Source organism: Chrysemys picta, chromosome 25 (genome assembly GCF_011386835.1).
Source record: "Chrysemys picta bellii isolate R12L10 chromosome 25, ASM1138683v2, whole genome shotgun sequence".
NCBI lineage: Eukaryota > Metazoa > Chordata > Testudines > Emydidae > Chrysemys > Chrysemys picta.
This window is the reverse complement of record NC_088815.1, coordinates 15,371,407-15,398,614: the sequence shown is the minus strand read 5'-3', so window position 1 is coordinate 15,398,614 and position 27,208 is coordinate 15,371,407. Positions and strand designations below refer to the sequence as shown.

At 55.2% G+C, this 27,208-nt stretch overlaps 2 protein-coding genes across 6 annotated transcripts; one reads left to right on the top strand and one right to left on the bottom strand.

Moving 5' to 3' along the window:
* Positions 1-656: 656 nt before the first annotated feature.
* On the bottom strand, positions 657-16,622 carry FKBP8 (FKBP prolyl isomerase 8). Of its 4 annotated transcripts, none has more exons than XM_065578317.1 (10): positions 16,473-16,622; positions 12,865-13,054; positions 11,864-12,191; positions 10,229-10,398; positions 9,286-9,374; positions 8,524-8,741; positions 7,698-7,870; positions 7,470-7,547; positions 2,736-2,873; positions 657-2,035 (listed from the first exon to the last, which is right to left on the bottom strand). In XM_065578317.1, exons 3-10 carry the CDS (start codon positions 12,159-12,161, stop codon positions 1,949-1,951), a joined length of 1,251 nt encoding a protein of 416 aa, XP_065434389.1. In that variant the 5' UTR covers positions 12,162-12,191; positions 12,865-13,054; positions 16,473-16,622; the 3' UTR covers positions 657-1,948. The 4 variants fall into 4 exon arrangements, with proteins under 4 accessions (XP_065434389.1, XP_065434388.1, XP_023963943.2 ...); XM_065578316.1 differs by having other exon boundaries at positions 12,914-13,054; XM_024108175.3 differs by having other exon boundaries at positions 12,946-13,054; positions 16,473-16,621.
* Positions 16,623-20,415: 3,793 nt separating this feature from the next.
* On the top strand, positions 20,416-26,857 carry KXD1 (KxDL motif containing 1). Of its 2 annotated transcripts, none has more exons than XM_005278993.5 (5): positions 20,416-20,677; positions 21,461-21,573; positions 22,450-22,602; positions 23,807-23,853; positions 25,477-26,857. In XM_005278993.5, exons 1-5 carry the CDS (start codon positions 20,453-20,455, stop codon positions 25,710-25,712), a joined length of 774 nt encoding a protein of 257 aa, XP_005279050.2. In that variant the 5' UTR covers positions 20,416-20,452; the 3' UTR covers positions 25,713-26,857. The 2 variants fall into 2 exon arrangements, with proteins under 2 accessions (XP_005279050.2, XP_005279049.2); XM_005278992.5 differs by lacking the exon at positions 20,416-20,677 and adding an exon at positions 20,900-21,105.
* Positions 26,858-27,208: the final 351 nt, after the last annotated feature.

Below are 27,208 nucleotides of genomic sequence, written 5' to 3'. Positions count from 1 at the left end.
ATGCTGCCCCAAGGGAGCAGCTAAGGGAGAGCCCTCCTGTCCCCCAACCCCCCTTTCCTAGGGACCGTCCTGCAGGGTCACCACCGCTGAAAGGGGCTTCGTTAGCCTCCCAGTGCTGCCCCTCAGCCGCAGCTGGGACAGTGGCCAATCCTAGCCCGCCCCAGTCATTCCTCCTCTCAGCAAGGGACACGCAGGCACTGCAAACTGCCTCCCCCTCTCCCCCAGTCAGTGACAGAACCCAGCTCTGCTCTTTGGTGCTGGGAAGGGGGCAGGCGTCCAGGGCAGCTGCTGCAGGGCAAAAGGAGACGCTCCTGCACCTGCCTTGCAGCAAAGCCGCTAGGTGAGGGAACAGCCCTCGGCGGGGCGTCCTCACACGGTGCTCTAGGCACCCAGGGCCACAGGTGTTTGGGGCAGCACCTGGGTGGGCACAGAGGTAGTGCTAGGCAGACTAGGGTGCGCTGGAGGTCGGGGAGCTGCTCCAGGGGCCTTGGTTGCCTGCCAGGGAAATTCTTTTGATGTTCTCTGCAACCCCCGCCCCCAAGGGCCGAGGCAGCCAGCAGTGCACCACAGCTAGAGAGATCAGCCCAAGGGCCCAGCAGCTCCCACACCTGGCCCTTGCCTGGCAAGGAAGAGGCCCAGCTCTGGAGGAGACACAATTGAGACTTGTCCGTTTATTGGGGGTTTTCACAGTTGATTGGGGGGGGGGGGGGGGGAGAATAGTACTTTGACTCTGTAGATGTGCAGCTGGTAGGACAGTGCGGGGGGACAGAAGACAGGGGCCCTGCTGCACAGTGGGGAGGGAGTCAGGAGCAGGACTGGACAGAGCTACAGGCCGAGGGGAAATACCCTCCCTAGGGGACCTGCAGAGCGATCAAAGCCCTGGGTGCCAGGATGAAACGGACACGCCGACATTTTGCCCCTCCACCGTTCCTGCCACATGGCATTTTGCTTCCCAGGGGCAGCTCACGCACCTGGGACTGTTCTTGGCCATGGCACACTGGACCCCACCCTGTAGTGAAGAGGGCAGCGGGGTGTGCGTGAAGGCTGGGAGGCAGGGCACGCTCCAAGAGAGCCTCCCCTCATCCCTGATGTATGATCGAGACCTCTGCTGGAAGGGCTGTGCTCTCCCGCCTGGCCCCACTGCCCAAGGGAGCCCGGGACAGGGCCAAAGTGTCACCTCCCAACACCCCGGGGAGCCTGTTGCAGAGCATGGTGGCTGCAGGGGCACTAGAAGCCTTTACAACAGGAAAACCAGCCCTCGCTAGCTTTGCTGCGACAGGCAGCTGAGGTCCTGTTACTGTGGCAAGCTGGGTTCATTTCACAATGGCACCCACGGGCACAGCTCCCAGCACCTAGGGGGACGGGTGCTGATTGCATGCCCTTCCCCACAGCCACATGGAGAGCATCCCCCACCATGGACCCCGGCTCTGCAGAACCAGAGTCATGACCACACCAGCCCTGCCTGCTCTACCCTCCCCCAGAAACAGCTGCATCCCTTAACAGATTGGTTGTTGAGGGGAGCCCCTCCTTGTCGGACCATCAGAAGGGGGCAGATGGCACCGGACGTTACTGCTCTGCTGGCCGCAGGTTCTGCCAGGGTAGGACGACAACAGACCAGCGGTCAGTGTGTGGAAATGCCGGGCTCTTCGTCCCACAGTCAGAGGGCTCATCTACCCTGGGCATCTCCACCTGGCCTGCCACCCCTCCACCCGCGCCCCGTCCTGCTGCAAAGGTGCCACCGCAACGGCTGCTCGCCAGGCCGCTCGGGCAGAGCGGGTTGATTCTGTGATTTACAATCAGTGGGTAAGTGGGGAGGGAGGGATGCGCAGAACCCCGGCTCCGCTCTGAGGGGAGGAAATCAGACAGTCCTCAGCGGTGCAGATCCTGGGGCAGCTGGTGGGGCAGACGGGGGCGTAGCACAGCTTCTTGGGCCTCTCCGGAGATGACGCTAGTTCCTTGCAGCTATGACAACGGACAAGGCCACGCCACCGAGCGCGACAGCTGTTGCGCCGAAGAGCCACTTCCAGGGAATAGACTGGAGGGGAAGGAAGGAAAGAGGCCACGAATGTTAGAGGAGAGACAGCCGGGGGGGTGCGAGGATCAGGCCGCCCTTGTCAGGGAATTGGTTAGAACTCCGCTGGCTCTGGGGCTGGAAGGCAGCCTGGAAGGAGCAGGAGGGATCAGTCCTGTGCCTGTCACACGGGGTGGGGGGGGTGTCAGGAACCCCAATCCTAAGTTGGGGTGCAGGGAGGTTCCCTGTCCCAGGAGCATTTGGCCAGCCTGTGCTCAGCAGAGCAGGGGAGGAGGTTCCCTCGATCTGGCCGGGGTGGTGCCATCAGGTGGACCGATGGCGTTGCAGCTCTCTGGGCTGCCGGCTCGGGGGGCCACGCCTCAGCCCCACCTGCAGCCTGCCCCTCATCACCAGCCACAGCAAGCAGGCACCTCTGCCCTCTCCACCGCGGATCCCTCCAGCTGGCAGCTCCAGACTCAGCTCAGAGCCTGGCACACAACAGCAGTTTCCCTGGCGCGTGCTGGCTCTGTGCTGACTAGGAGAGCCCCAGCAGGGCTCACGCACTCTGCAGCCTGCTCTGTCAGCACGTGGGGGCACAGGCAGCGGCAGCCAGAACACAGCGAGTGTGGAACTACTCTGGGAGCCGGGAGAGATCTCAAAGGCCCCAGAACGTTGTGGCTGCTTTCCCGGGATCCTTCCCACCCCCGCATCCTCCACCACTCACCCGGGGCAACTTGTCTTTGCACGGTGCAGGGGTGCTGCTGGTGCCGGCGTTCCCCAGCATCTTCTTGTACATCGCGGTCTCCACATTCTTCTGCTCCGCGTGTTTCTTCACCAACTTGGAGAGCTCTGCATGGATAGTCTAGGAGCAAGACAGCCAGGCATACATGAGATGCCAGCCCCACTTCCCCTCTCCAGCCAGCTCCCAGTGCGCTCCGCAGACGGGGGCAGAGAGGAAAGAGCAACACGACAGCCCTGCGAGAGGACAGAGCCAGCAGCCCCTCGGAGCCGGGCTCTGCCGAACTGGGCGTCCGAGGCTGCATAAAGGAGCTCAGACACCAAGGCTGCTCCTCCCCACTGGGCAGCAGAAGCTATGTGTGCCCAGGCCGCCTCTCCCCACTGCCACCTAGCCCTCACTCGGAGCAGGGGCAGCACACCCAGGCAGGCCAAGCCAGCAGCTCAGAACAAGGACTCCTGAGTATGGGTCCTCGTTGTACAGCCAGACACTTCACTTCTGGGCCTCAGTTTCCCACCTTTGAGAGCCGCACGAGTGGGCGACAGGGCCTTGTATTTGCTCCAGCCTTCTAGAGCAGGGGTTCTCAAACTGGGGGTCGGGACCCCTCAGGGGGTCACAAGATCATTAGAGGGGGTCGTGAGCTGTGAACCTCCACCCCAAACCCCGTTTGCCTCCAACATTTATAGTGGTGTTAAATATATTAAACAGTGTGTTTAACTTATTGGGGGGTGCAGGGGGTCGCACCCAGAGGCTTGCGATGTGAAAAGGGTCGCCCGTAAGAAAGTTTGAGACCCGCTGTTCTAGAGGGCGAGACGCACCCTAGTGGTGGTAACGAAGCCACACCTCTGCAGCTGGTCTGCCGGAGCCCCACCCGGGGGCAAAATCCTGTTACAATTTCCCCCACCCCCCCGCCACGAGCACGTGGCTCAGCCTGGCTCCATCAGCCGCAGCAGGCCCATCACAACCACTGGGGATGGTTCCTCAGCGTGCCAGGAAAGGGCTGCTTGCCCTGCCTGGCTGGGGCTGCTGGTCCTGCCCAGCAGAGGGGGGAACTCCAGCAAGGGCAGGACAACAGACGGCCCCAGGCAAAGCAGGTCCATGGCCCCCAGCCTCTTCCAGGGTGGAGCTGCAGCCAGTGCCACAGCTGTTATGCCAGGAGACGGCCGTCAGGCTCAGGCCTGAGCTCCTGGCAGGTGCTGGGCACGGCAGCCTAGCCAGGCTGTTCCCAGGTCCCACTATTTTCTGTGCCCCCAGCCCCGAGAGTCACGGACACCCGGCTCGGGAGGAGGGGAAAGCAGCCCAGGCTTGGAGTAAACACATCCAGGAGACACGTGGATCAGCATCAAGCAGGAGCGGAGCAGAGGCCAGCCCACCTCAGCCGCAGAAGGTGCACTGCGGCATGGGGCTTTACGGGGAAGCGGGAGTGAGATGGACAAACACACCAGAACCCCGTCCCCCAACAGCTCTGAAGAGATGTAACTGACTTCAGATTCCATCCTTCCTGGAAGCTGAACCTGCCTCTGCTCACCGGGTAAAGGGCCCATCGGAAGGGGACTTTAGCTGGGTGAGGGGCCAAAGGCCACCTCACAGGAAGCTGTGCCGTGTGCTGATTGGGAAAGGACTTTTTTTGGCTGTAAATGAGACTAAAACTCTGCCCAGAAAACCAAGAAGGGCAGAGATGCAGCAGTGTTTGTTCGGATTCCCACCGGAGAGAGGGGACAGGGAGGCGAGGGTCAGTTAAGATCAGCCGGAAGTTGGACTCTAGCAGGATCTGTCAAGCCCCTGCCAGTCACTTTAGCGTGGTCACCTGGCTGCTCTAAGAAGCAGTGACGAAATGTAGTGGGATTCTGCGACTGAAATCTGCTCCCTCCTGACCTGCATCCCCGTGAGCACCGGGAAGTTCAGCTGGAAAGCCCCGAGGTTTCACAAGAGGTGCGAGCTAGTCCCTGCGCCGCCTGGAACCGAGCTCACTGCCAATGCTGCCCTACAGTCCTACCCTCTTAGAGCTGAACTAGGTTCGTACAAGACAGGTTCGAGATCCATTTAGGGGCATTTTCCCAGCACCCCGGGCGGCGAGAGGTCACTGTCTCAGCCCCACTCTCTGGGATACAGCAGTGGGCCGAGGATTCCTAGCAGCCACTAGCCAGCTCCCAAAGCCCACATCAGAAGAACCAGAACAGAGCCGAGTGCGGACAGACACGAACCCAGGGCCTGGAAGGAGTCAGCTATTTGGCTTCTGGCTTGTGCCACTTGTGTAGTGGGACTGCGCCCTCTGCTGTGGGAAGCTGGATACTTGTCTCTTCACAGCAGGCAACCCCACGAAGTGGCTTTGTAAAGACACACTGGCATGGTGAAGAATTACCTAAAGGAGCCAAGTACTTGGACGGCTGTTATTTATCCTGGGTGTTTCTAAGACTCAGCTAATGTAAAGGATCCAAGTTTGCTGTTCCCCACTGATGGGCTCTCCCCACGACTTCTCTCCTTCGGAGCAATGAGAAGTCAGGGCCGTCGCGCTCTGGTTCCTGTACGCTAGCCGAGCGCTGCAGGGGAAGGGCTCTTCCTTTACAAGCTATGCAGCGTCTCCAGTTTGTGCCTTTCATGGAGAGAGCTTTAGGCTTTGGAAAGAGGAGCCTTTCCAAAACCAGCCTTTCGGGCCAAATTTAATCCGACTGTTTCCAAAGTAATAAAAGCCAGTGGCGCCCGAGAGAAGACTGGATTCCGGATGGTGTATTTTTAAGATGCTTTTGAGAGTGAAATGCAACAAGTTAGTCCGGTGATTACTGCTTGTCTGCTAGGTCGGTCCTGTTGGGAGGGGGTCACGTCCAATGGCTTTCATGAGTTGTGAGCCCATGAGGAATTCTTGGGTGCAGCCCCCCGCTGTGCAGCAAGACCTCTCCAGAGCAGAACCTGCCCCCGTGGGGGAAGGAATTAGCCAGTGCCCCCTTTTCCCCTACTCAATTTGAAGAGTTAGAATCTGGCACCTCCACATAGAGGGTGGGAAGAGAAATGCTCAATATTGTGGTGTGCTTGGCTTGCACCCGGTGAAAGGCGCCTGACCGACAGCCCGGGGGAACGGAATGATCAGACCCAGATGAACATGATTTGTTTTGGGGGGGAAGGGGGGGGGCTGTCAACACGGCTTTTGTAAAGAGAAATCCTACCTCACCAATCCATTAGAATTCTTTAACGGGGTCACCATAAGCATGTGGACAAGGGTGAGCCAGTGGCGACAGACTATTTGGACTTTCCAAAAGCCTTTGACAAGGTCCCTCACTAGAGGCTCTTAAGCAAAGTAAGCTGTCCTGGGGTAAGAGGGAAGGTCCTCTCATGAATTGGTAACTGGTTAAAAGTCAGGAAACACAGGGTAGGAATAAATGATCAGGGTTTTCAGAATGGAGAGAGGGAAATAGAGTCCCCCAAGGGTCTGTACGGGGACCAGTGCTGTTCAACGTATTCAGAAATGATCTGTGAAAAGAGGTAAACAGGGAGGTGGCAAAGTTTGCAGATGATACAAAACTACTCAAGATAGTTAAGTTCAAAGCTGACTGTGAAGAGCTACAAAGGGATCTCACAAAACTGGGTGACTGGGCATCAAGATGGCAGGTGAAATTCAGTGTTGATAAATGGTCACAGTGAGACAGGCTGAGCAGCCAGCCTGTCCATCTGAAGGGCCTAGCTAGAAATCAAACCGGGTGGCGCCTGACCTGCAAGGAGGCCAAATCCTTTTGGGACTTGCCTGGATGAAGGAGGAGGAGTTAACACCACCTCTCTTCCTAGCAGAGATGCCCCCTTTTACACTGTAGGCTCTTTGGGGCAGGGACTGTCATTAACTAAGTTTGTACAGCCCCTAGCACAATGGGCCCATCTTATCTGTGGCCTTTAGGTGCCACAGGGATATAAAGTCTAACACCTCTGCAGCGAAATGCCCACTGAGATGCTTTTTCATAGTCAGGGGCACTCACTGACAGACAGGGAGAGCTCATTCCCAGAGCAAAGCCCTGCTCCGCTCTCTGCCCTGACACATGGAGTGTTTGTGTATTCTGCCCTGGTCCACAATCCTCACTGTCATCCTGGGTATTTCCAGGCTGCCTCAGGGCTTCCACTCCTGCAGCAGGAAATTCCCCACCCAGAGCTCATCCCGGCCCACGTGCTGAACTGGAGTCTAGCTCTTTGGGGCTGCTCCCAGGGCAGCGTCAGTCATGCCCTGCAGTGCCAAGCAAGGAGCCAGGGCTTGGTTCCCGCCCCACCTCCTGCAATGATGGCCCAAGACGCTGGAAGTTGCTGGGCTGGGACCCATTTTTAACAAAGGATGGGCTGGAGGGCGCCCTGCCTCCATGGGGCTCGATTCTGGGGGCAAAGGAGGAAGGGGAAAAAGCAGAGACCCAGTAGATCCGTTTTCCCATCCATAGCCAGAGCACATTCAGTCCCTACACTAGGCAGTGTGAACACATGCCACCTGGTGCCATTGCAATCTGAGCCCCCAGGAGACACTGCCTGCCTCGCCCGGGCCAGCAGCGCAGCGTTGACCTGCTCCCGAGGGTGCCAGCCAGTCGGCCTCCCCACGCCGGGATGGCTGGCAACAAGGACAGAGTCCCCGCGAAGCAAAGCCACACAACCAGGAGCCAGCGGGGTGAAGCCTCAGCTGGTCGCTCGCTTCCATCCCAGCAGGAAGAGGAACCCGCTAGCCAAGCCGGCAGGGCGGCAGCGGACACAGCAGCTTACCTTGTTCGATGGCTCCAGCTTCAAAGCTGCTTTGAGGAGGGGTATGGCCTCGCTGTACTCGCCCTGCTGTGCCAGCACCTGGAAGACAAGCCACAAAGCTGAGCAAAGAAGCCCTGGCCAGCCCCCAGTGGACAGGCTCCCACCCAGCCGCAAGAGGCCAGGGTCTCCATCCGACGCTCCCACTGCCAAAGGGAGGGGGCCCCACGCCGCACAGAGCCCCACCCTTACCTTCCCCTTGCGGAAGAGGGCCTTGATGTTCTCCGGCTGGTGCTCCAGGACTTGGGTGCAGGATCTCAGGGCAGCCTCATAATGGTCCAGCTTGAGCTGGGAGGCTGCCAGGTTGTTGAGACATTTCACCTTCACCTCCAGCAGCTCGGCCTCCTCCTCCGGGCTGACGTCGACTGCGGAGATCCCAGAGCGGAGTTACACCAGCAGCCAGCTGCTTTGCAACCCTGCTCGAGCTCCCTTCGTTCTGCAGTGCAGGGAACCCGCCTCCAGGGAGGTGTCTCGACCTCACCTGGGCCACCCACAGCCCGGGAGGGTTCTCCCTGGGGGCTGCTGCTGGGCTCTGGGCAGGGCAGAAAGGAGCCAGCGTCTGCCCCCAGGGGCTCACAGCCACGGACAGACCAACAGAGGGTGCCCGTGGAGACCCGGCTCTCAGAACCGTGTTGCTATGGCTGCCCGCGGGGGACGCTGGGTGAGGAGCAGGTGTGTGCAATGGAGGAAGTAGGCTGTAAAGCCACCAAACGCTGCTTTCCAAAACATCTCCCCCTGGCACTGCAGAAGGTCCCCAGGCAAGGAGGCATCTTAGAGGGCAACAGCTCCCGAGAGACACAGGCTGCCAGGAGGCCCAGCTCCCGGGCGGGGGACTCCCCGGCTCAGGCGAGGAGACGCTGTTCGACGAGCAGCGTGTCCCAGAGGGGCCAGCATCACACACAAGGATGAGGAGGGCTGAGCCCCGAGGGTCAGGTGGCGGAGACGCCTCAGACTGCAGTAACTCCACTTCCCAGAGCCCCGCTGTGCGGGCAGGACTGGCTGACCCCAGGGCAGGTACCTTTGGAGCTGGAGTCGATGGTCTTCAGGGCGATGTCGTAGGAGTTGATGGCCAGCACGTAGTCCGCCTGCTGGTAGTAGAAGTTCCCGCGCTCCCGCTTGCGATTGGCCAGCTGGATTTTCTCTCTCCCACGGAGGAGCTCCAGGTCAGGAGCGTCCTGCACGGCCAGCAGCTGCACTTCCAGGGTGAGGGCTGCGTGGGGCGGGATGTCGGGGCTCCTGCTCACATGATGGAGGAGACGCGATGGCACCTCTCGCAGGAGGAGGAACGGGCCCAGCCCAGGCTGCGGTGGCTCTGGGGCAAGCAACGCTATCGCTCTGCATCAGAGCTGCCCAGCGCCAGCTGCTGCCCCCGAACACCCACGGGCTGCCGAGGAGCCATGCAGATTCAGTGCTGGGGAAAGGGGCGGCCCGAAGACTGACATGCATGGAGGCAGCCTGACCAGGGAGGGCAGCAGAACAGACCCTGTTGCTCGCTATGGCTCATTCTGCCCTGGAGAAATCCCACCCCTCCCCGATGGGCAACGGGGCCCACTGACGCCTGGGCTTATCTACTAGGACTGTGGCTGGGGGGTGAACTGCGCTGGGGACATGTCGATGAGGAACTGGAATGAGACCAACACCTCCTCTCACTCTCCCCACGGCAGAGACTCCAGCCTTTGGCCTCGCTGCTGCAGGCCAGGCCTCCTCTCCAAGGATCCCCCCCACTCTCTTTGGTCCTGCTGTGGTTAGCCTCCCGCCCCGGTCCCAGGACCCCACTCACCTGCCCTGCGGGCCGTAGCAGTACTTGGCATCCGACAGGATTGAGGCAGTTTCTCCCATTTCCATCAGCTGCACACACAGGTCTAGGGCCTGCAGGGACCCAGAGTTCAGAGGGAGGTCAGCAGAGGGCCCTCTCTGCTCGGGAGCGGGGGGTCATGGATTCAAATCCCACAGCCAGACTTGGGCTCCTCCCCAGAGGGCTGCTGTAGTGTGGGCAAAGGGGCTGTACTGCTGGACAGGCCATTAAACCAGCATGCCGGCCGGCTGCCAGGCAAACCAGAGTGAGCACGGCACAATGCAGGGACAGAGCGGGGCAGGGCAAGAGGGCATCAGCCTGTAGGTCCCAGAATTGGGTCTCTGCGCAGAGCACCGGGTGAATCGGCCAACGCGACCAGGTGCCGAGCAAGGCAGGGAGCCCCGCTGCCCAGGCGGGTGAAGGAAGCACTCACATGGCTCCTGTGGGTCGCCGGGGGACACGCTCCCTCCCCCACCTCCTCTCTCGCCCCAAGTTCTTAGAGAATAAAGCCAGCTGCCAAATCCACAGAGATACACAGCAGCTGGGCGTAAGATAGACAGCCTCTGCCTCAGGGCATCGATATCCCCTTTGGGGATAAAGAAGAAATTGCCTGGACCCCTCCTCCCCCGCATTGCCCCATATACAGCATTCCTCAGTTAGCCAGGTGCATTACGGAGGAAGGAGAGCTCTCCCTGGAGCACCAGGTGTCTGCAGTCACTCGGGGCAGGCAGGATACCGGGACCAGAGGAAGCAGCAGTCTGACCCACACTGGGCCCTCCCACCTGAACATTCCCAGGTCAATGAACCAGGCTTTGCACACAGGCTGGGCTCCACCAGGCAGGTCAATGCTGTGCAGAGACTCTTCTGCGCCCCCACCCCAAACACCTCCAGCTCCAGAGCACACAGGCCTCAGCCGCCGCGCACCTACCTGCATGACGTCGCAGTCTCCCAGGGTGAAGGAGAGGCTGGGACTGTCCTCCACGACGCTGCCATCCTCCAGCATCGCCTTGAGTCGGACGGTGACATCCTGGCCTTTGCGCGGCCGGCTCGCCATGCCTTGACCTGGCACCAGGGTCTTCTTCTTGAGTAAGCCACTCCCTGGGCAGAGAGATGGGAGCCAGAAGCACGTCACAGCCAGCGGGAGAGAGAAAGGCGGTCTTGGCTCATGCCGCCCATGTCCACTTGGGTTTAAAGTAGGAAGGGAGGCAGCCAAGTTGGCACATTCCCACTAGGGGGCTGATGCCGGGCTCAGAGCTGGCCACGCAGCCACTGCTCTGGTGGCTCGTGTTGACAAGAACATGGTGGCCCTGAAGAGCCACTGGATTCATGGCCTCGGGGAACGAAGGCTCCTGGATCCAGACACCGAGGAGGGAGAGCGGGACAAAGCAAACTCACCCCCAGCAACTACCACCACCATGTTGCTATCCTGCCAGGGAGGGACGGGGCTAGAGATGACAGTGAGGGTTCACGCTCCATGGCCTCTCTGCTGAGACATTAACCGGGGATCCCCCGAGGAGCTACCACTTACCTCTCGGGGGCGGCATCTCGCTCAGCATTTTGTAGGTTCCAAGGCCAGAAAGGACCGTTGTGACCAGCTAGTCTGACCTCCCAGAGACCTGCCCCCTGTTCATTCTAGAGCAGCTCTTTGTATTTAACCATCGGGACGATTTACCGAGGGTCACGGGGAAGTCTCCATCACTGGCCGTTTTTAAAGCAAGACTAGATGTTTCTCTAACCAATCTGCCCTAGGGATTATTGTGGGCAGGTCTCTGGCCTGCGCTCTGCAGGGGGTCAGCCCAGATGTTCACAATGGTCCCTTCTGGCTTTAGGATCTATGAATCTTTGGGAAAATCATCCAAGCTTGATTTTAAAATCACCAGCGATCGAGAACCCACCTCACCCCTTGATAAATGAGTTAACGACTCTCACTGTTGAAAATATACAGCTTATTTCCAGTCTGAATTGGTCTGGCTTCAACTTCCAGCCCTTCGGTTGCGTTACATCGTCCCCTGGTCTGCTACGCCGAAGAGCCCATCATCAGATCTCTGTTTCCCAGGTAGGGACTTACAGACGGACCAAGTCTTTCCTTAACCTCTTTGTCACACCAAACAGACCGAGCTCCCAAGTCCCTCCCAGAGGGGCACATCATCAAATCCTTTCATCAGCCTCGTGGCTTTTCTCTCAAAGCCCGCCAGTGTATGAACATCCTTCTTGAACTGTGGGCACCACCGCTGGACACAGGATTCCAGCCACGGTCGCACCAGTGCCATAACACCTCTGCGCCCACTCGCCATCCCCCCGTTTGTGCTTCCCAGAATGGCATTAGCCCTTTTGGCCACAGCATCTCAGTGGGTGCTCTTGTTCAGCGGATTAGCCACCACAGTCCCCAGATCTTCTTGGGAAGCACGAGCACGCTCTGAATGCTGCAGTGATCCAAGCCAACAACCTACATGCACATGGAAGCCCTGACTTCAGCCTGCTTGCCCTCACTGGGAGGCAGGGAGAAGGGGAAGGGCTTACGACAACAGGAAACAGCAAGGCATCATCCTACACGGGATCTTACCCAAGACATCAAGCCACTCCTCAGCTGCCTGGGGCATGTTGGAGGCCTCCTCTGGGGCTTGCTCTGACCCAGGCACCTGGGTGTCATCTCTGGCTGGTGGGGTCCTTCCCGTCCCTATGTCCTCCAAAGGGGGGAGTTCACTCAAGTCGTCGTCGTCATCCTCATCGAGGACTTCGAAGTCCTCCCCACTGTCCAGCATGGAGGTGCTGGCCTTGGTGAGGCCTGGCGAGCTGAGATCGATGCTGGTGTCAGCCCAGTCAGGGGAGCCATCAGCCGGACCCTCCCCTCCAGAAGCCATGGCAGAGAGTTGAGGCGAGGATCAAACTAACTAGGAAGTAAAGACAGAAGAGGATGTTTTGTTTGGGGTTTTTTCCCCGGGGGGAGATTAAGAGGAGCTGTAGTTTGAGATTCAAGAGCTACCTTGAAATGGGGCCTTAGAACCCAGATCCCGCCTCCCCACAGCCCAGCAGCCCCTGGGGAAGCCGGCACTCACACGCTGATAAACAGCAATCATCACTCAGCCACAGCCAGGATCCGGGACCCTGAGCTACCACCACAGGGTTTACAAGTCGGACAGAACCAAAGCACCTGAAATTGCTACTCCCTCACTGCAGCACCGTGGGCACATCTGCCCGTTGCTCCCCAGCCAGGCCGGTGCCTGAACTCTGGGTGCACACTGACCCGCTATGTTGTAGCTTGCAGCTGCCTCTGGTCTTTGCCATGAGCTTTGCGGGGCTTCTCCCCCGGCTCTCAAAGCCAGAAGCCCGGCATGACAGAGTTAATCTGAAGCCGATCCCCGGATCGCTGCCACCACACATTTCCCTAACTTGTTTCCATTTATAGCAAGACCTAGGAGCTGGGCTCCGCTGGGAGACGGAGCCGAACGTGGCACAGCATGGGACGCCATCAAGCTCACAGGCAGCAAAGAGCCTAACTGGCAGAGGGAAATATTTCCCAGATCCAGCTCCCACAGCAGGGCGGGTGGCAGGCGAGCCTCTCACCAGGGTCTTAGAAAGGCCTGGCTGCCAAACACCCGGCAGCGGAGATTACCCTGGTGCTGGAGGAACAGGGGTGGCTGGTACCTCCGGGCTGGGCTGCACCCTCAGGCAGGCTCTTGGTCTTCAGTCAAGGGGACAGTTCCAGAAGGCCAGCCATTCGGAGAGAGGCTTCATTCCTCTTTTCCAAGGGTATCTTAAAATAGAAAATCAATCAATCAAATCAATCAAGCAAGCTTGAGGAGTATCTTGCAGAGTCTGAAATCCCCATCCAGCCCCTGTTTGGGGATAGCTGGACCCGATACCAGAGCCACCCATACACTGGGCTGCTTTAGAGCCAAGTATTGCAAAAAAATCCCTGGGAAGAGGCGAGCGAGTGATGCCGCCAAGAGTCCAAGGGCAGACAGATTATGTCAACCCAGCTTCCCAGCCTGGCCTCACACTCAGAGGGTGGAGGACAAGCCAAGGCCTCAAAGAGAAACAACAGGAACCTTGTGTCTCCACCGCAGAGCCCACCGCTGCTCTGGGTACGGCGGAGAGCACTCCCAGCACCAAGGGAAGCTTGTTCACAGCAAGAGCTCGGTCTGCAGGCAAACGCCATTCACTGGGAGCTGTTTATTACAAGCAAAGCGCCACAAGCAGCACGCTGAGGAAAAGGCACCTGCCGCTAACAGATCAGCCCCCAGCCAGGGCAGGAGAAGGGCCAGGCACCCCCCTGCGCTGGGGCAGGCAGCTCGCAGACGGAACAGGAACGCCCTGGCTGGCCTCAGACCCCATGCAAACCCAGCTCCACAGAGGCTAGATGAGAGCAGAGTGCCCATCAACCTGGGCGGAGCAGAAGATGAACATGTAAGAGAACAGGTTTGGGATGGACAGGAAGAGACTGGTCTGGTGACAGCTGCTGGAGATCAGGTGCCTTGGCATTCTCCTCTGGAGTAGGTGTCAGCCTTGCTGACAGCTAATTACAGAAGCGAAACCAATGCTGGTCTTGGACACCAGCCCAAGACAACAAAAGACGACCCATGACCTACACTCGGAACTGGAGACATGGAGGCAAACAACTGTGGGGGCCACATTCAGCAGCCATAGAGGGATTGCAAGCAGAATCTGCAGCTCAAACACCCAGGCAAAAGCTACAGTACCGTGCCTAGCACCCTGGGGTCCCAGCCACAAACTGAACTCCGAGGCCCTAACGCAATCCACCTGATAAAGGATACAGCTCAGAACCCTCCGCCCACCAGCTCGGAGCTCTAGGCTTGCCGGAGAGCATCCTTCTCCCCGTCTGGGCCCTTCCAGCCTCCTGGCTAAAGCAGCATCATGCACCAAACAGCAATGCCTGGCTCTAGCCAGTTGTTTCCACTATGGCAGGGGTTCTCAAACTGGGGGTGTGACCCCCTCAGGGGGTCCCAAGGTAATTACATGGGGGTCACGAGCTATCCGTTCTATGGGGCTGACAGCCCTGAGCCCCCTTTAAATTAAATTCCCCCCACCCCTGTTTTTAACTTATAAGAGGGGTGATATTCAGAGGTTTGCTGTGTGAAAGGGGTCACCAATACAAGTCGTTTGAAAACCACCGCTCTACAGCAAAGCTACAGGCCAGGAAAGAGCCATGTTTTAGGAAGTTACTCCTCAGTGTCACACCCACCCCCTCCAGTTATCGAAAGGCAAAGACTGGGGAGTTTTTAATAACAGTTCTCTCTTCACCACTGCCACGGTTCGTTTCCCTTTCCCTCACTTTGGGACCGGGAAAGATGCTCAGATCCATAGCGATGAGGACCAGGTGAGTAGAGGGGAATCATAATCCTGACCGTCTCCCATCCTTAGTCCCTGGCCTGAAGGGTTGAACAGTGTAAATCAAAGGCCCATCTCACACTGCAAGTCAGCGCAGCACTCAGTACCAAGGGGCCTCTGGGAGCTCCCTCAGTAGGATAATGAAGATCAGGCCCATAAAAAAATAAATAAATCCCGCCCGGTCAGCATCCCCTCCTGGTTCTCAGGCCCTTGCTCATGGCCAGGCTCCTTGCGATCCCAATGCAACATGGAGGTAAAGTTACACTCCCTCGAAACGTAACAGCGACATTCCTGTTCACACTTGTCACTCCGAGGAGTGTGCTCCCAGAACCCTGGGCCCTGAAAGGACAGGCACGGCGGAGACAAGCGCAGGAACTTCCCTTAACCAGTCACTGGCCGCAGAGACTCAGGGGTCCGACAGGGCTGCGTATGGCCTGAATGAATTCATCCTTGCCTTAGCCACTGCCCCCACAGCCCATTGCTTGCTGGGCTTTGCCTCTCTCACGGCCAGCCCCTCCAGCCCAGGCGGCCAGCCCAGCTAGGAGAGGGGCTGCAGCTAGCGCAGAAGGCAGCAGCCTGCTGGGTCACCAGAGGGGGACACGCACCCAGCTGGGACGCTTTGCAAACAGCAGGCAAGCTAGAGGCTGTAGTCACCATGCCAAGGTACAAGTGCTTGAACAGACAGGACCCTAGCTACCCGGTCTCGCTTTCCTGGGCTCCTGCCCACCCCACCCTGCCCCAAGTCACTCGCCAAGAGGGAAATTCAGAGTAAAGCCCCCGGCCAAGAGCACAGCATAGATTGGCACCCCCCAGAGAGAGCCCATCCAAAGATTCATGCCAGACCAGTCTACAAAAAAGCACCAGAAGGCAGCTTAATTCTGTGAGCCCCACAATGCTCAGAGAACTGCCTTGATGTACGTGACAGTGTTTCCCCATCGCCCCTTCAGTGCTCCCCCATCCCCGCAGCGTGGGGCAGGGGGAGGAAATCCCATTTCCCCTAGTAGCCATTTCAATTAGAGAGCGACAAGGTCTCTGTGCCGGGCCCAGCCCAAATGGGCAACGCCCGTAGGAGCCTTGGCCCAGCTAACAAGCCCAAGCAGACATGCAGGTATCGTCCCCTCCAGCAGTTGCCCTTTTCAGGCCCCGCTTCCCAGCAGGAGCCACCTGCAGAAAGAGAGGTCAGGACACAAGCACCAACCTTACCAGGAGCTCGCCACTAAGGTGAGGGCGAGATGGGAAGGGGACCCTCCCGCTGCCCCAAAACCCCAGGGAGCAGGAACTGATGCGCCCCTCCCTTCTCTGCTGAGCCACTGGGGGTCACCGGGCGTCATGGGGGAACTGCCCCTTTGGGACTATCCTCCTCCACACAGTCCTTCTGCGCACCCCACTGCTCCTGGGTGGCGCCCCCCCCCGGCTCACCCCACCGCCCCTGGGTGGGCAGGCTCCCCCACCCCACCGCCCCTGGGTCCTGGCCCCACGATTCCATGGGACTCTCAGCCCCAGCGGGCTGGGGAAACGGCTTCACCCAGTACCAGGCGCCTCACCACGCACCCCAAGTCGAGTCAGGGCCACCCCCAGCCACGGGCTGGCCCGGGAGAGACGCCCCCGGCCCCGGCACTGCCAGGCAGGCACCGGCCGCGGTCTGACGCCTCCTGGGCACGGGCACGTGGCTCCCAGCCGGGGCAGGACCCCCCCCCCCCGCAGAGCCCAGCCCCCCCAGCCTGGGGGCCCCGCTCCCCCCGGACCCTGGCTGGCTGCGAGCCGGGGGGGGGGGGGGGCATGGACACTGGGCGGGGGCAGCCCCCGCGAGCACCAGCACCCACCTGGCCTCCGGGATCAGCTGCTCCAGCCCCGCCCCCGGCTCTCATTGGCTCCCGCGGGCGGAGCAGACTGTCGCTATTGGCTGGCTGCCGCGCCCGTCCCGCCTGGATCGGCCTTTGCCCGGCGCCTTCTTAAAGGGACCGCGGCCGGGGGGCTGCGCGCAGGTGGGCTCAGCCCGGGCTGCGGCTGCTGGGAGGTGCAGGGGCTCTGGCCTGGGTCCCCGGCGCGGCACAGAGGGGAGCAGGTCGTAGCAGCCCCCACTCCCACGCAGAAGGGGCAGCCAGCAGGTCCCAGCATGCACCGCAGCACCCCAGCCCTGGGACATGCCAGCTCCCAGCATGCACCGCTGCACCCCAGCCCTGGGACATGCCAGCAGGTCCCAGCATGCACCGCTGCACCCCAGCCCTGGGACATGCCAGCTCCCAGCATGCACCGCTGCACCCCAGCCCACTGGAATGGCACAGCCACCTGATGCTGGCAGCCTGGACTCTGCTTCCCCTTTGCAACTTAGATGGAGACAAAAACCCCTCATTTTAATCCCAGAAGTCCTTGTGGCCACACAGAGCTGGTGTCCCTGTTACTTTTGTGGTTGAAAGTTATCTACCTCCGAAATGCAGTCACTGCACCCTCATTCAGGGTCTGTCATACGCTGCATCCCAGGGGGGCCTGGCAGGTTCAGAGGTGTGATCAGGGCAGAGCATTGCAGTCCTTCTGCAGGCTGCACCTCTTTATTAATGACACTATGTATGTGTGGCTGAACTCTGGGGGAAAGAGGGTGCATTCTGCCTTCCCCTGGCGTAAACCTCCAATCTTCCTCTCATGTGCTAATAGCGCCATAAGTTAACACGTTCATGGATGCTTCCTGTCTTATGTATTGGGACCAGGATAGATTGTACCAGTCTTCGGGAATTCTCTTGTCTCGGTTTGTTCACTCTGCTCATCCATTTTGTGCCTCTCTCATGCAAGACTTTCACTAGGTCTGCTGTCAGTTCATCAGGTCCCTCTGCCTTCATTTCCTGGACTATACTTCTCACCTCTTCCTCTGTTAGGTCAGGCTCAGGCACAGACACCACATTAAGATCATATGGTGGCAAGTCTGCCCTAAAAGGGGTTTGTCTATTTAAGAGCCTCTCAAAGTATTGTTTCCAACTGTCCTTTTGCTTGTTTGGGTATTACTAGCAATCTCCCCTGACCATCATTTACAAATGGTATAATAATACCACCCTCTTTCCCTTAGCCCTTCATATGGTTTATAGCTCAAAATTAAATAACTATTGGATCTTACACATTATCACAACATAAGGCACAAATCCTCATCATACCCTCTGACACCAGAGAAAGTATGTTTTAAATTCATAGAAATCGGGGGCTAGTACAATGCTAGGTACCTCCAGGAGCTATCCAAAGAACTTTCCCTAGAATGTGTGAAGTATGATCCAGTAACATCTGTCAGGCAGCATTCTGAAATTGACACCGCAATATGAGAGCCTAAAGGAAGAGATGAAGAACTAAGCCCCAATTCAGAAAACCATCCCTATTTGGGACAGCACTTGAGCACATGCTTCAGTGCTTTCTTGAATTGTGGCCCTAGACGACTCTGCTTTAATACTCATTTAACAAACAGAAACTCAACACAGAAATTTGAGATTTAAACAAAATAAGGTCACTGCCCCTGCCAGGATAAGCAGATTAATTCTTCTCCATTATTCTTATCACTTTCCTGCACACACAAAGGAGCAATATTCAGTGCAAGGTTACTGATTTACCTCTAGGTTACATTTCAACCAGGAACTTGCAGTATTTTAATTATTCTGTAAGAAAGGAAACGTGATTTTTTTCCTAGGGCAAAAAAGCAACCATTTGTGACGTATGTCCAAGGTCACCAGATCACCATCTTGTGAGTTTTTTTCCAGGTCACTTGATCACTGGTGTATATATATATATATATATATATATATATATATATATATATATATATATATATATATATATATATATATTTATACACACCACTGGTTCATATGGGTATTTTTATATAAAAAAGAGACCTTACTGGACAGGGGCAGGACTTCATCCTCCCTTCTCTTCTTTATTTTCTGTCTGAGTCATGCAAGTTTTTAAAATGACACCATCCACATCAAAATCTGAGGAGAAACATTGAACATATTCAGTAATCCATTCACATGGCCTTGCAAAACTACCTAGAGATGCATAACTTTTTAAAACTGAATTTGTTTTTGATTGCTAGGCCAGTAGCGAAAGAGAATGAAATTTCCTTTCCTTCTTACAGTCTGTGATGTTGTACACACACACTCTCACACACTCTTTTGGTGTGAGTGAGATGGATGAAATTTCTATTAATGACAGATCCTTGATTTAGATTATTAAGGGGAAAGAGTGCTAAATGAGGCCCTCTTTTTAGAAAATCTGGAAGACAAGTGGAAAAGGAAGCAGCATTACAGCTGGTCTGCCTATCTGTGCTGGCAACGTCTGCCTTGTCTGATTTATAAGTATCTTTGAGGCTTACTGTAAACTGAGAAAATAGTGAAGCAATAATTTTCCTGAAAAAGCCCTGCCAGCTCTAGTACTTTTTCTGAGAAATGACTCACAGAGACTTGGGAACTTTTCTCTTGGTGATTTGTGCTGGCAAAGAAGCTTGAAGTTGAACCAGCCTGTGCACTGACCGGACCTTATACGAAGTAGGAAAAAGTTGCTTTGATTTTATTCCAGTCCACTGGGCTCAACCTGTACTCTGCTCAGCCAATCTGTCTTTGATTTAGTTTCCTAGTGATATACAAGAATGTACAGCTCCCAGAGAAACTCGTAAATATTTCTCTGCCTGTGAAGTTACCCCAGAGCCCTTCTGGTAACATTAATCTTCTACAGCCTCATCCCTGAGGAAATTTATCTCTAGGGATAGGGGGGCACTTATGTTATCCATATAGCTGAGGGGGGGTCACATGAACTTGAACTGTTACCCACTGGGCCAGGGTCCCTACAACGTCAAGGCCAGTTTCCATGCTCTGCCAAAGTCCCCACAGTGCCCATGATCCCTGCCCAGCTGGCTTCTCCACAACCATATCACTGCCGTTGTAGCCTCCCCTTAGAGAGACCCAGAGGGCAGCTGTGGGAGCCCCTCCCTTTATACAGACACAGGGAGCTGAGGGGAGGGCATTGTAGGGGGGCTCCCCTCATAGAGCCATTGAAAGGGAGGGGGATTGTGGGGGGCTCCCCCATAGAGCCACTAGGGGGAGGGGGAGTTGTGGGGTGCTCCCCTTAGGACCCTGGGGAGGAGGGAAGTTGTGGGGGGCTCCCCCATAGAGCCACTGAGGGGGAGGAGGAGCTGTGGGGTGCTCCCCTTGGGACACTGAGGGGGAGGGAGAGTTGTGGGGTGCTCCCCTTAGGACCCTGGGGAGGAGGGAAGTCGTGGGGGGCTCCCCCATAGAGCCACTGAGGGGGAGGAGGAGCTGTGGGGCGCTCCCCTTGGGACACTGAGGGGGAGGGAGAGTTGTGGGGGGCTCCCCTTAGGACCCTGGGGAGGAGGGAAGTCGTGGGGGGCTCCCCCATAGAGCCACTGAGGGGGAGGAGGAGCTGTGGGGCGCTCCCCTTGGGACACTGAGGGGGAGGGAGAGTTGTGGGGGGCTCCCCTTAGGACCCTGGGGAGGAGGGAAGTCGTGGGGGGCTCCTCCATAGAGCCACTGAGGGGGGAGGAGCTGTGGGGGGCTCTCCTTGGGACACTGAGGGGGAGGGGGAGTTGTGGGGGGGCTGCCCTATAGAGCCACTGAGGTGGAGGGGGAGCTGTGGGGGGCTCCCCTTGGGACACTGAGGGGGAGGGGGAGTTGTGGGGGGGCTCCCCTTGGGACACTGAGGGGGAAGGGGAGTTGTGGGGGGGCTGCCCCATAGAGCCACTGAGAGGGAGGGGGAGCTGTGGAAGGCTCCCCCGGGGGGAGGGGGAGGGGATTCCTTGCTGGACCTCACGCACATGTACGTCCTGACGCAAAGGTCACGTCGTACGCGTGACCTCCATCCCGGAAGTGAGCCTGTAGCCCGCGGACCCCACGAGCCGCCGCCGCTGGCCCGCGCTTGCCCCGGCTCCTGCTCCGCCGTGTCCGGTCCCGCTGCCCCACGGAGCCCCCTGGCCGGGGCGCCGCTTCCGTTATGTGAAGGCGGCGGCCCCAGGCTGGGCGGGGGAGAGCGGCCCGTCCAGGTGCGCGGCCTCCGGCGGGGGAGTCAGGGGGGTTCCCAGCCAATGGGGGGCCCCGGCTGCCATGGGGCGGGGCTTTGGGGGTCTCCATCCAATGGGGAGCGGTGATTCCATACGAGGAGGGGTCTTGAGCTGTCCCTATCCAGCAGGGGAAGGGCTTTGAGGGTCCTATAGGGAGAGGGCTTATGGAGGGGTAGGGGGTTCCCTAGGGGAGGGTTATGGGGGCGGGGCCCTGTAGGGAGAAGTGTTCTAGGGTGTCACCATCCCGTGGGGTCTGCATTCAGTGGGGACAGCTGGGGCCCATAGGGAAAGGGCTTGAGGGGTTTTGGAGTTGGGGTAGTCCCCATCCAAGGGGCTGGAAGGGTCTCTAGCCAGGCACAAGCCCTTTCTAGATGGACATGTCTATAAAGGATCCAAATTTCCTTCTTGGGGTAGGTGGGGCAGTACTTTATCCCATGAGCTGTCTAGGTGTGTGGCTTTGGCTGGGCATCTCCGTAGCGGGATTAGATCTTGCTCTCAGGGAGAGGGTGAAGGGCTGCAGGGCCTAGCGAGCAGCTTTGGTCTCTTTGCTGCAGTTCTGGTTATGGTTCGGGTAGCAGCGAAGGCCTAGCTGGTCCGGTAGGGATTCTGCTCTCTTCCTTCCTCAAGGATCTGACTGTTGTGAAAAACAGTTTGAGGGGTGTCCGATGCTGTTAATTGTTGCTAGGGCCGGTGAAGGAAGCTGCTTTGTATTTTTTATGAGCAGCCCTATGAACTTCCCCTCTGTATCTCTATCCCTTCCTGCAGGCTGCAGTGTACAGTAAAATGGAGCCCACAGCCTCCGGTGTGTTTTGCAGCAGGGTGCTAAGTATGGTGAACTCTGAAGACGTGAACGCCATCATTTTGGCTCAGAAGAATATGTGAGTCCCGTGGAATCTTATCAGCCGAAAAACCCTGCTGTTCTGTCCAATAAATATACAAATATCCTTCTAATTGTTAGTAATTTAGAGAAACTGGATGATTCGGTGGGGTTGGCATGGGCTACAAAACCCCCGGTCATTACTTCAAATCTGTCCTAGTGACTAACTGGCAGCTGTTCTGTTCAGTGCCTGTCAAAATGAGTTGCAAGGTCTTAGTTCAATTCCTAGTGGGCATGTGTCTGGGCTGCAGGAGAGAGGGTTACATTTGCCACTTGTAGGCTGCCCTGCTGAGAGGTCAAAGATGGAAAGAGCTGATCTTTCCAGGGCATGGGTGAGCCGCTTTGTGGTAATGCAAGCTTCCTCAATTGCTGGTGCTTTGTCAATTCTGGGAATAAACAGAGGCCTTTAGTCTGCAGTACTGTCAAGTCAGCACCATTCTGAGTGCTGAATTCCTTTCCTTTTTTAAACAAATTTTAAATATTAAGAAAAGTCCATCTGGCACGTCTTAGCTGATCTTCATGTCTGTTCTCCCTTCTTGCTGCTTCTTCAAACTCCTCAATTCACTTGTTTTGAATTCTTCCCTCCACCCCCAAATTTCCTGACAACTTTTCTGTCAGGAGAAATAGTCCATTAGACTCTGATTGATTTCACTAGGGTTTTGCCCACGATGGAATTTTGCATGCAGAGTTTTCCAGGCAGGATTGGGGCTTTAATCGCTTGGAAAGCTTTTCAAGGTGGGGAAAAGACGGTTAGAATTTTCTTTCTTTCTTTTGTGGGGTTTGTGCATGTTTTGAGATCATTGTGAAGAATCTTACCTGGTGTGCTTTGTTTTTGGAAACTCGTGGACAAATTTCCCATGTCTCTTCCTCGCTCTAGGCTCGATAGATTTGAGAAAACCAACGAGATGCTGCTCAACTTCAATAATCTATCCAATGTACGCATGCAGCAGATGAATGAGAGGTTCCTGCATCACACTAGGACGCTGGTGGAAATGAAGAAAGATCTAGATAGTATATTCCGAAGAATCAGGTGGGTTCTGGATTCAGGGTCTGGGATGCTGCATGTCTCTACAGTGCCTCCTGCTGGATGATAGAGGAAGGGCCTTGAGAGGATTCAAAGGGTGTCCTGCCCTGCTTTCCCTGTCCCAGACAAGGTTACTGAGACACAGTGACCTCTGTACAGCACCCCGGGAGGGTCACAAAACAACGGAATGGTGACTAACAAACACATTCAGAAGGGGAGTGAATAAAAGGCATAGCTTGCTTTTACTCTGCAAAACAAACCAACGTGGGAGGAGGAGGGATGTGGCGCTTTCCATAGTACATTGGGTGTCAGGGCTCCTGGCTTCCAGTCCTAGCTCTGCCACTGACTGTGTGACTGATCAAGCTACTTCACCTCTCCATGCCTCTGCAAAATGGGGATAATGCAGACCCACCTCACAGGCCTTGTGCGGCTTAATGCTTGTGGGGATGTGATATCCTTGGGTAAAAGGCGGTAGAAAAGGATTAAATATTATTTAAAAACTTCTGATTTCAATTCTGGGGACAGCCTTGTCTTTGCTAAGGTGGAGGTAAAGTCATGAGACTGTCAAGAGTCTGCAAGGCAGTAGAGTATTTGTTGATTTGTAGTGAATTATTTTATACAAAAGCTCTGGGGCGAGGGGGGGGTGTTTTGGCCACTTTACTTCTCAGTGCATGGAGAGCAGCAGCAGGTGCCCCTGCCATATGGGGGGGAGGTGCAGCAAGCAGACAGTCCGTGAAGAGACCAGGAGGCTGCTGGAGCCATCAGGGGTCCTGGAGCTGCTGCTCCTTGGTTGGGGCGCGTGACACATCTCAACGCAGCAGTGCCCCATCTCCAGGGTGGGAAGGGACCTCAGGCTCCCTGCTTGCTATGGGGTTTAATAAAACGTTTGAAGGGAAATGTCCCTTGGGCAACATCTGGCGAGAGGAGATGTGGTTAGGACCGTGACACTTCACACCTCACATCTAGCCTTTGTTCAGCAGGGTCCAGAGCTCCGGAGGGCCTGGGATTTCCGTTCCTGTGACAGCATGAACGTGCAGCGCAATGGCATTTTATCTTAATCTGCTTAAAGGGTTCCTGCAACAAAGCTTGTTCTGCTGAATACTTGGCAGCTCTTCCGTTGGAGCGGAGGGGGGCAGAGGGTTGGTAGAGAGATTTATGTACTTTGTTCAAACTCCGCTCTCTTTCTCTTGTCCCTCCTGTCCCCTTACAGGACCCTGAAAGGGAAGCTGGCCAAACAGTACCCAGAAGCGTTCAGCAGTGAGTGTCTCCTTGTTATTCAATCTGACTTGCAGCCTTTATATTGGCTTCCTTCCACTCTGATAAATCAGTACTTCTTGGTAATAAAGCACTGGTCGCTCTAGAGTCCCAGGGCATCCGAAGCTAAAGAGAAATGTGTGTTTGGGCCAGGGGTCTGGCAGCTTGCAGTGGGGAGTCTCGAGAGAGATTTTTTTTTTAAACACCTCTGTGTTACCCAGGGAAAGGTGGCTGCGTGTAGGGTACAAAGCTGCAAATGGCGGCCAAGTTGAGTGCACATCACAGCAAAAGAGCTGGCAGGTTTTTTGTTACTACAATAATGAGCAGCCAAAGTTTTTTGAAATAGAAATTGTAAGTTCTAGCTGTAACAATGCGGTTCTGGCGGGACCCAACTGAGAGTGCCAATTCAGGACAAATTGCTTAAAACAGGGCAGTTACGGCCCTAGACTGGGGTTTTTCCACCTCTAAGGCAACACCAAACCATCCAGACAAAGAGGACTTTGGTCTCACCCCCCCTGGCTAACCACAAGTCACACAAGCAATTCCCTTAGACACTCCAGTTTCCCAGTATCACCACCAGTGCCACTTGTTATGGGGACAAATGGTTATGAAAACCAATACCCCAGTAAAAGAAAAAAGGTTCTCCTGATCTTAAAGGATCAAGCCCCAGACCCAGGTCAATATACAAATCAGAACTTACCCACAAATCACGCTATCGCCAATCCTTTAGAATCTAAAATCTAAAGGTTTATTCATAAAAGGAAAAAGATATAGATGAGAGCTAGAATTGGTTAAATGGAATCAATTACATACAGTAATGGCAAAGTTCTTGGTTCGGCTTGTAGCAGTGATGAAATAAACTGCAGGATCAAAATCAAGTCTCTGGAACATCCCCAGCTGGGATGGGTCATCAGTCCTTTGTGTAGAGCTTCCATTCGTAGCAAAGTCCCTCCAGAGGTAAGAAGCAGGATTGAAGACAAGATGGAGGAGAGGCATCAGCCATTTGTAGTCTTTTCCAGGTGTAAGAACACCTCTTTGTCCTTACTGTGGAAAAATGGAGTCTGGAGTCACATGGGCCAGTCCCTGCATACTTTGCTGAGTTGCAAGGCGTATTTGCCTTCTCTCAATGGGTTAATTGTATAGCTGATGGTCCTTAATGAGCCATCAAGCAGGCTAGGCAGAGCTAACACCAACTTGCTGGGATGTTTCCCAGAAGCATAGCATAAGCATAGAGCTAATATTCATAACTTCAACTACAAAATTGATAAACACATATAGACAGCATAATCATAACCAGCAAACCATAACCTTGTCTTAGACACCTCATTTGACCCCCTTTATACAAGATTTGGTGCCACTACAGGACTTTGGTTGCAACCATGTTCTATATGGTCCCAGATTACATCAATAACGTCACACTAGCACTCTTGAGTCCTTCCTGAATCCATTTCGGTGGTGTTTGAGGATTCCTTCTGCACTCATCTGTTTCCACTTGCTGATACCTGTACCATGTCTTCTTTACTCTGGGTAGTTGGAGCAGCTTATGTGGCAAAGATACCTGGAGTCCTGTCGTCTTTATGCAGATAGAATAAACAGTCGAGGTAACAATTGTCTCTCTCCTTTCAGATATTCATGAATCTCCAATTCTAGAAGACGACGATGATTTTGACCCTATTCCAAAAAGCACGGCGACCACCATTGCTACCTCTGAGCAGAGCACCGAGTCTTGTGACACAAGTCCTGACATTATTTCTCCAACCATGAGTCAGGATTTTGAGGATTTATCACAAGGCCGGTATGATTCTCCAGCTGTTAATGGACAGAGTCTAACAGATGATGAAATGGCCAATGAGCTGGACTAACACCTACTAAAAACTAAGGCATCAGCTGAATCAGCTGCGTGGACTACGGAGCGCAACCCGAGAACTTCCTGTCCTGTATTTATAGTTCGGTGTTTCCTTGGCCGTTCACTCTTTTGTGGGGAGAGGGAAAGTGAAGGCTGAGTGGAGAGGGGCCCATCACATGGTATTTAAAACTGCCATCATAATGCAAACATCAAGTCTGGATATGGCAAACATGCAAAATGTATGGATTGAAATGATTGTTGTCTGTTCTTGTTTGTGTGCCCAGGGGAGAGCAGTAAACCCGAAGTTCAGCTTGGATCATTAGTTTCTGGACAAACCGAGATCTTCTCAGAAGAGAACTCTAACTGCTTTTCTTTATCCTTTTCTTAAATCATTTACTTTGGTTTACACAGAAATCTTGAGGCTCTGTCATTCACAGTGCATGCAAACCCAAACTATAGCCTCCTCGCCGGCATGGTACAAATATCTCTCAGCTGTGGCTTGCCGGAGCTTGTACTTGCCAAGCAACAGCAGCTTGCTTTTGGGGGGTCTTCTCTGCCTTCTGAGAGTCCTGCCTGCACTACAGGGCCCTGTCGCTAATTAATATAAACTAATGATTTCTCTAACACCTACAGAACGTCTTTTCCCACACAGTGGCAAGAACCCGAAGTCCTCTTTCCTTAAGTGCTCAGCTGTTCTGTGCCGCAGCTTGGATTTTCATGAGGGAATCTTTCATAACTGCACTTCCATTGCTTAATGGAGATCTTTGAATGGAACAGTTTGACAACTGCTATGGCTGTACCTTGCTCTCTATAGTGTTCATCATATGTTAAATTATCAGATAGTTTCTTTGGGTAAAACCTTTCATTTTTTCAAACAGTGATAAAGAAAGACGCTGTACTGAAATGTCTGCTTCTTGTCTGTTTTCACCTGACTTTGCCAATGTCTGTGTTAATGTACTGCTGAGAGCCAGGGTGGAAATAACTAACCCTGTTGTAAACCTAGGAGGGAGGGGAAAGTTGCCCTCTAATCCTCAGTGGTTGTGATCAGCATATCTCCAGAAAGAATAGAGTGAAAAGAAAATATTTTTGTATTACATGTTTACAAATGCTAGAAGAAAATAACCACTAGAGACTCCATTAATAAAACATCCATCCAAACCACTTCATGTTCCTTCTTTACTAGGTGGAATTTGTGCATGTACGCTGTAACTTCTGGTCATTCGAGGTGAAGTTTGATTTCTCTGATAGGCTAAAAGAATTATAGCCACTATAGCTCTCACATAAGGGACATAGGAGTGGTCCTAATTCTAGAGATGCAATCACTACACCATGATTAAGAGTGTGAATTAAATGAAAATAGGAGCAAAATCGGTGAGCTTTGCTGCACAAAGCAAAGGCTAGATTTTGAGAGCACATGAGGGGAGCGGGTCAGTGCTTTATGAATCGGCCTTTGCTCCCAATTCAAAATATTTTAATAGCAGGGGCCAGTAGCCAGTGTGCGGGACTCTCCCG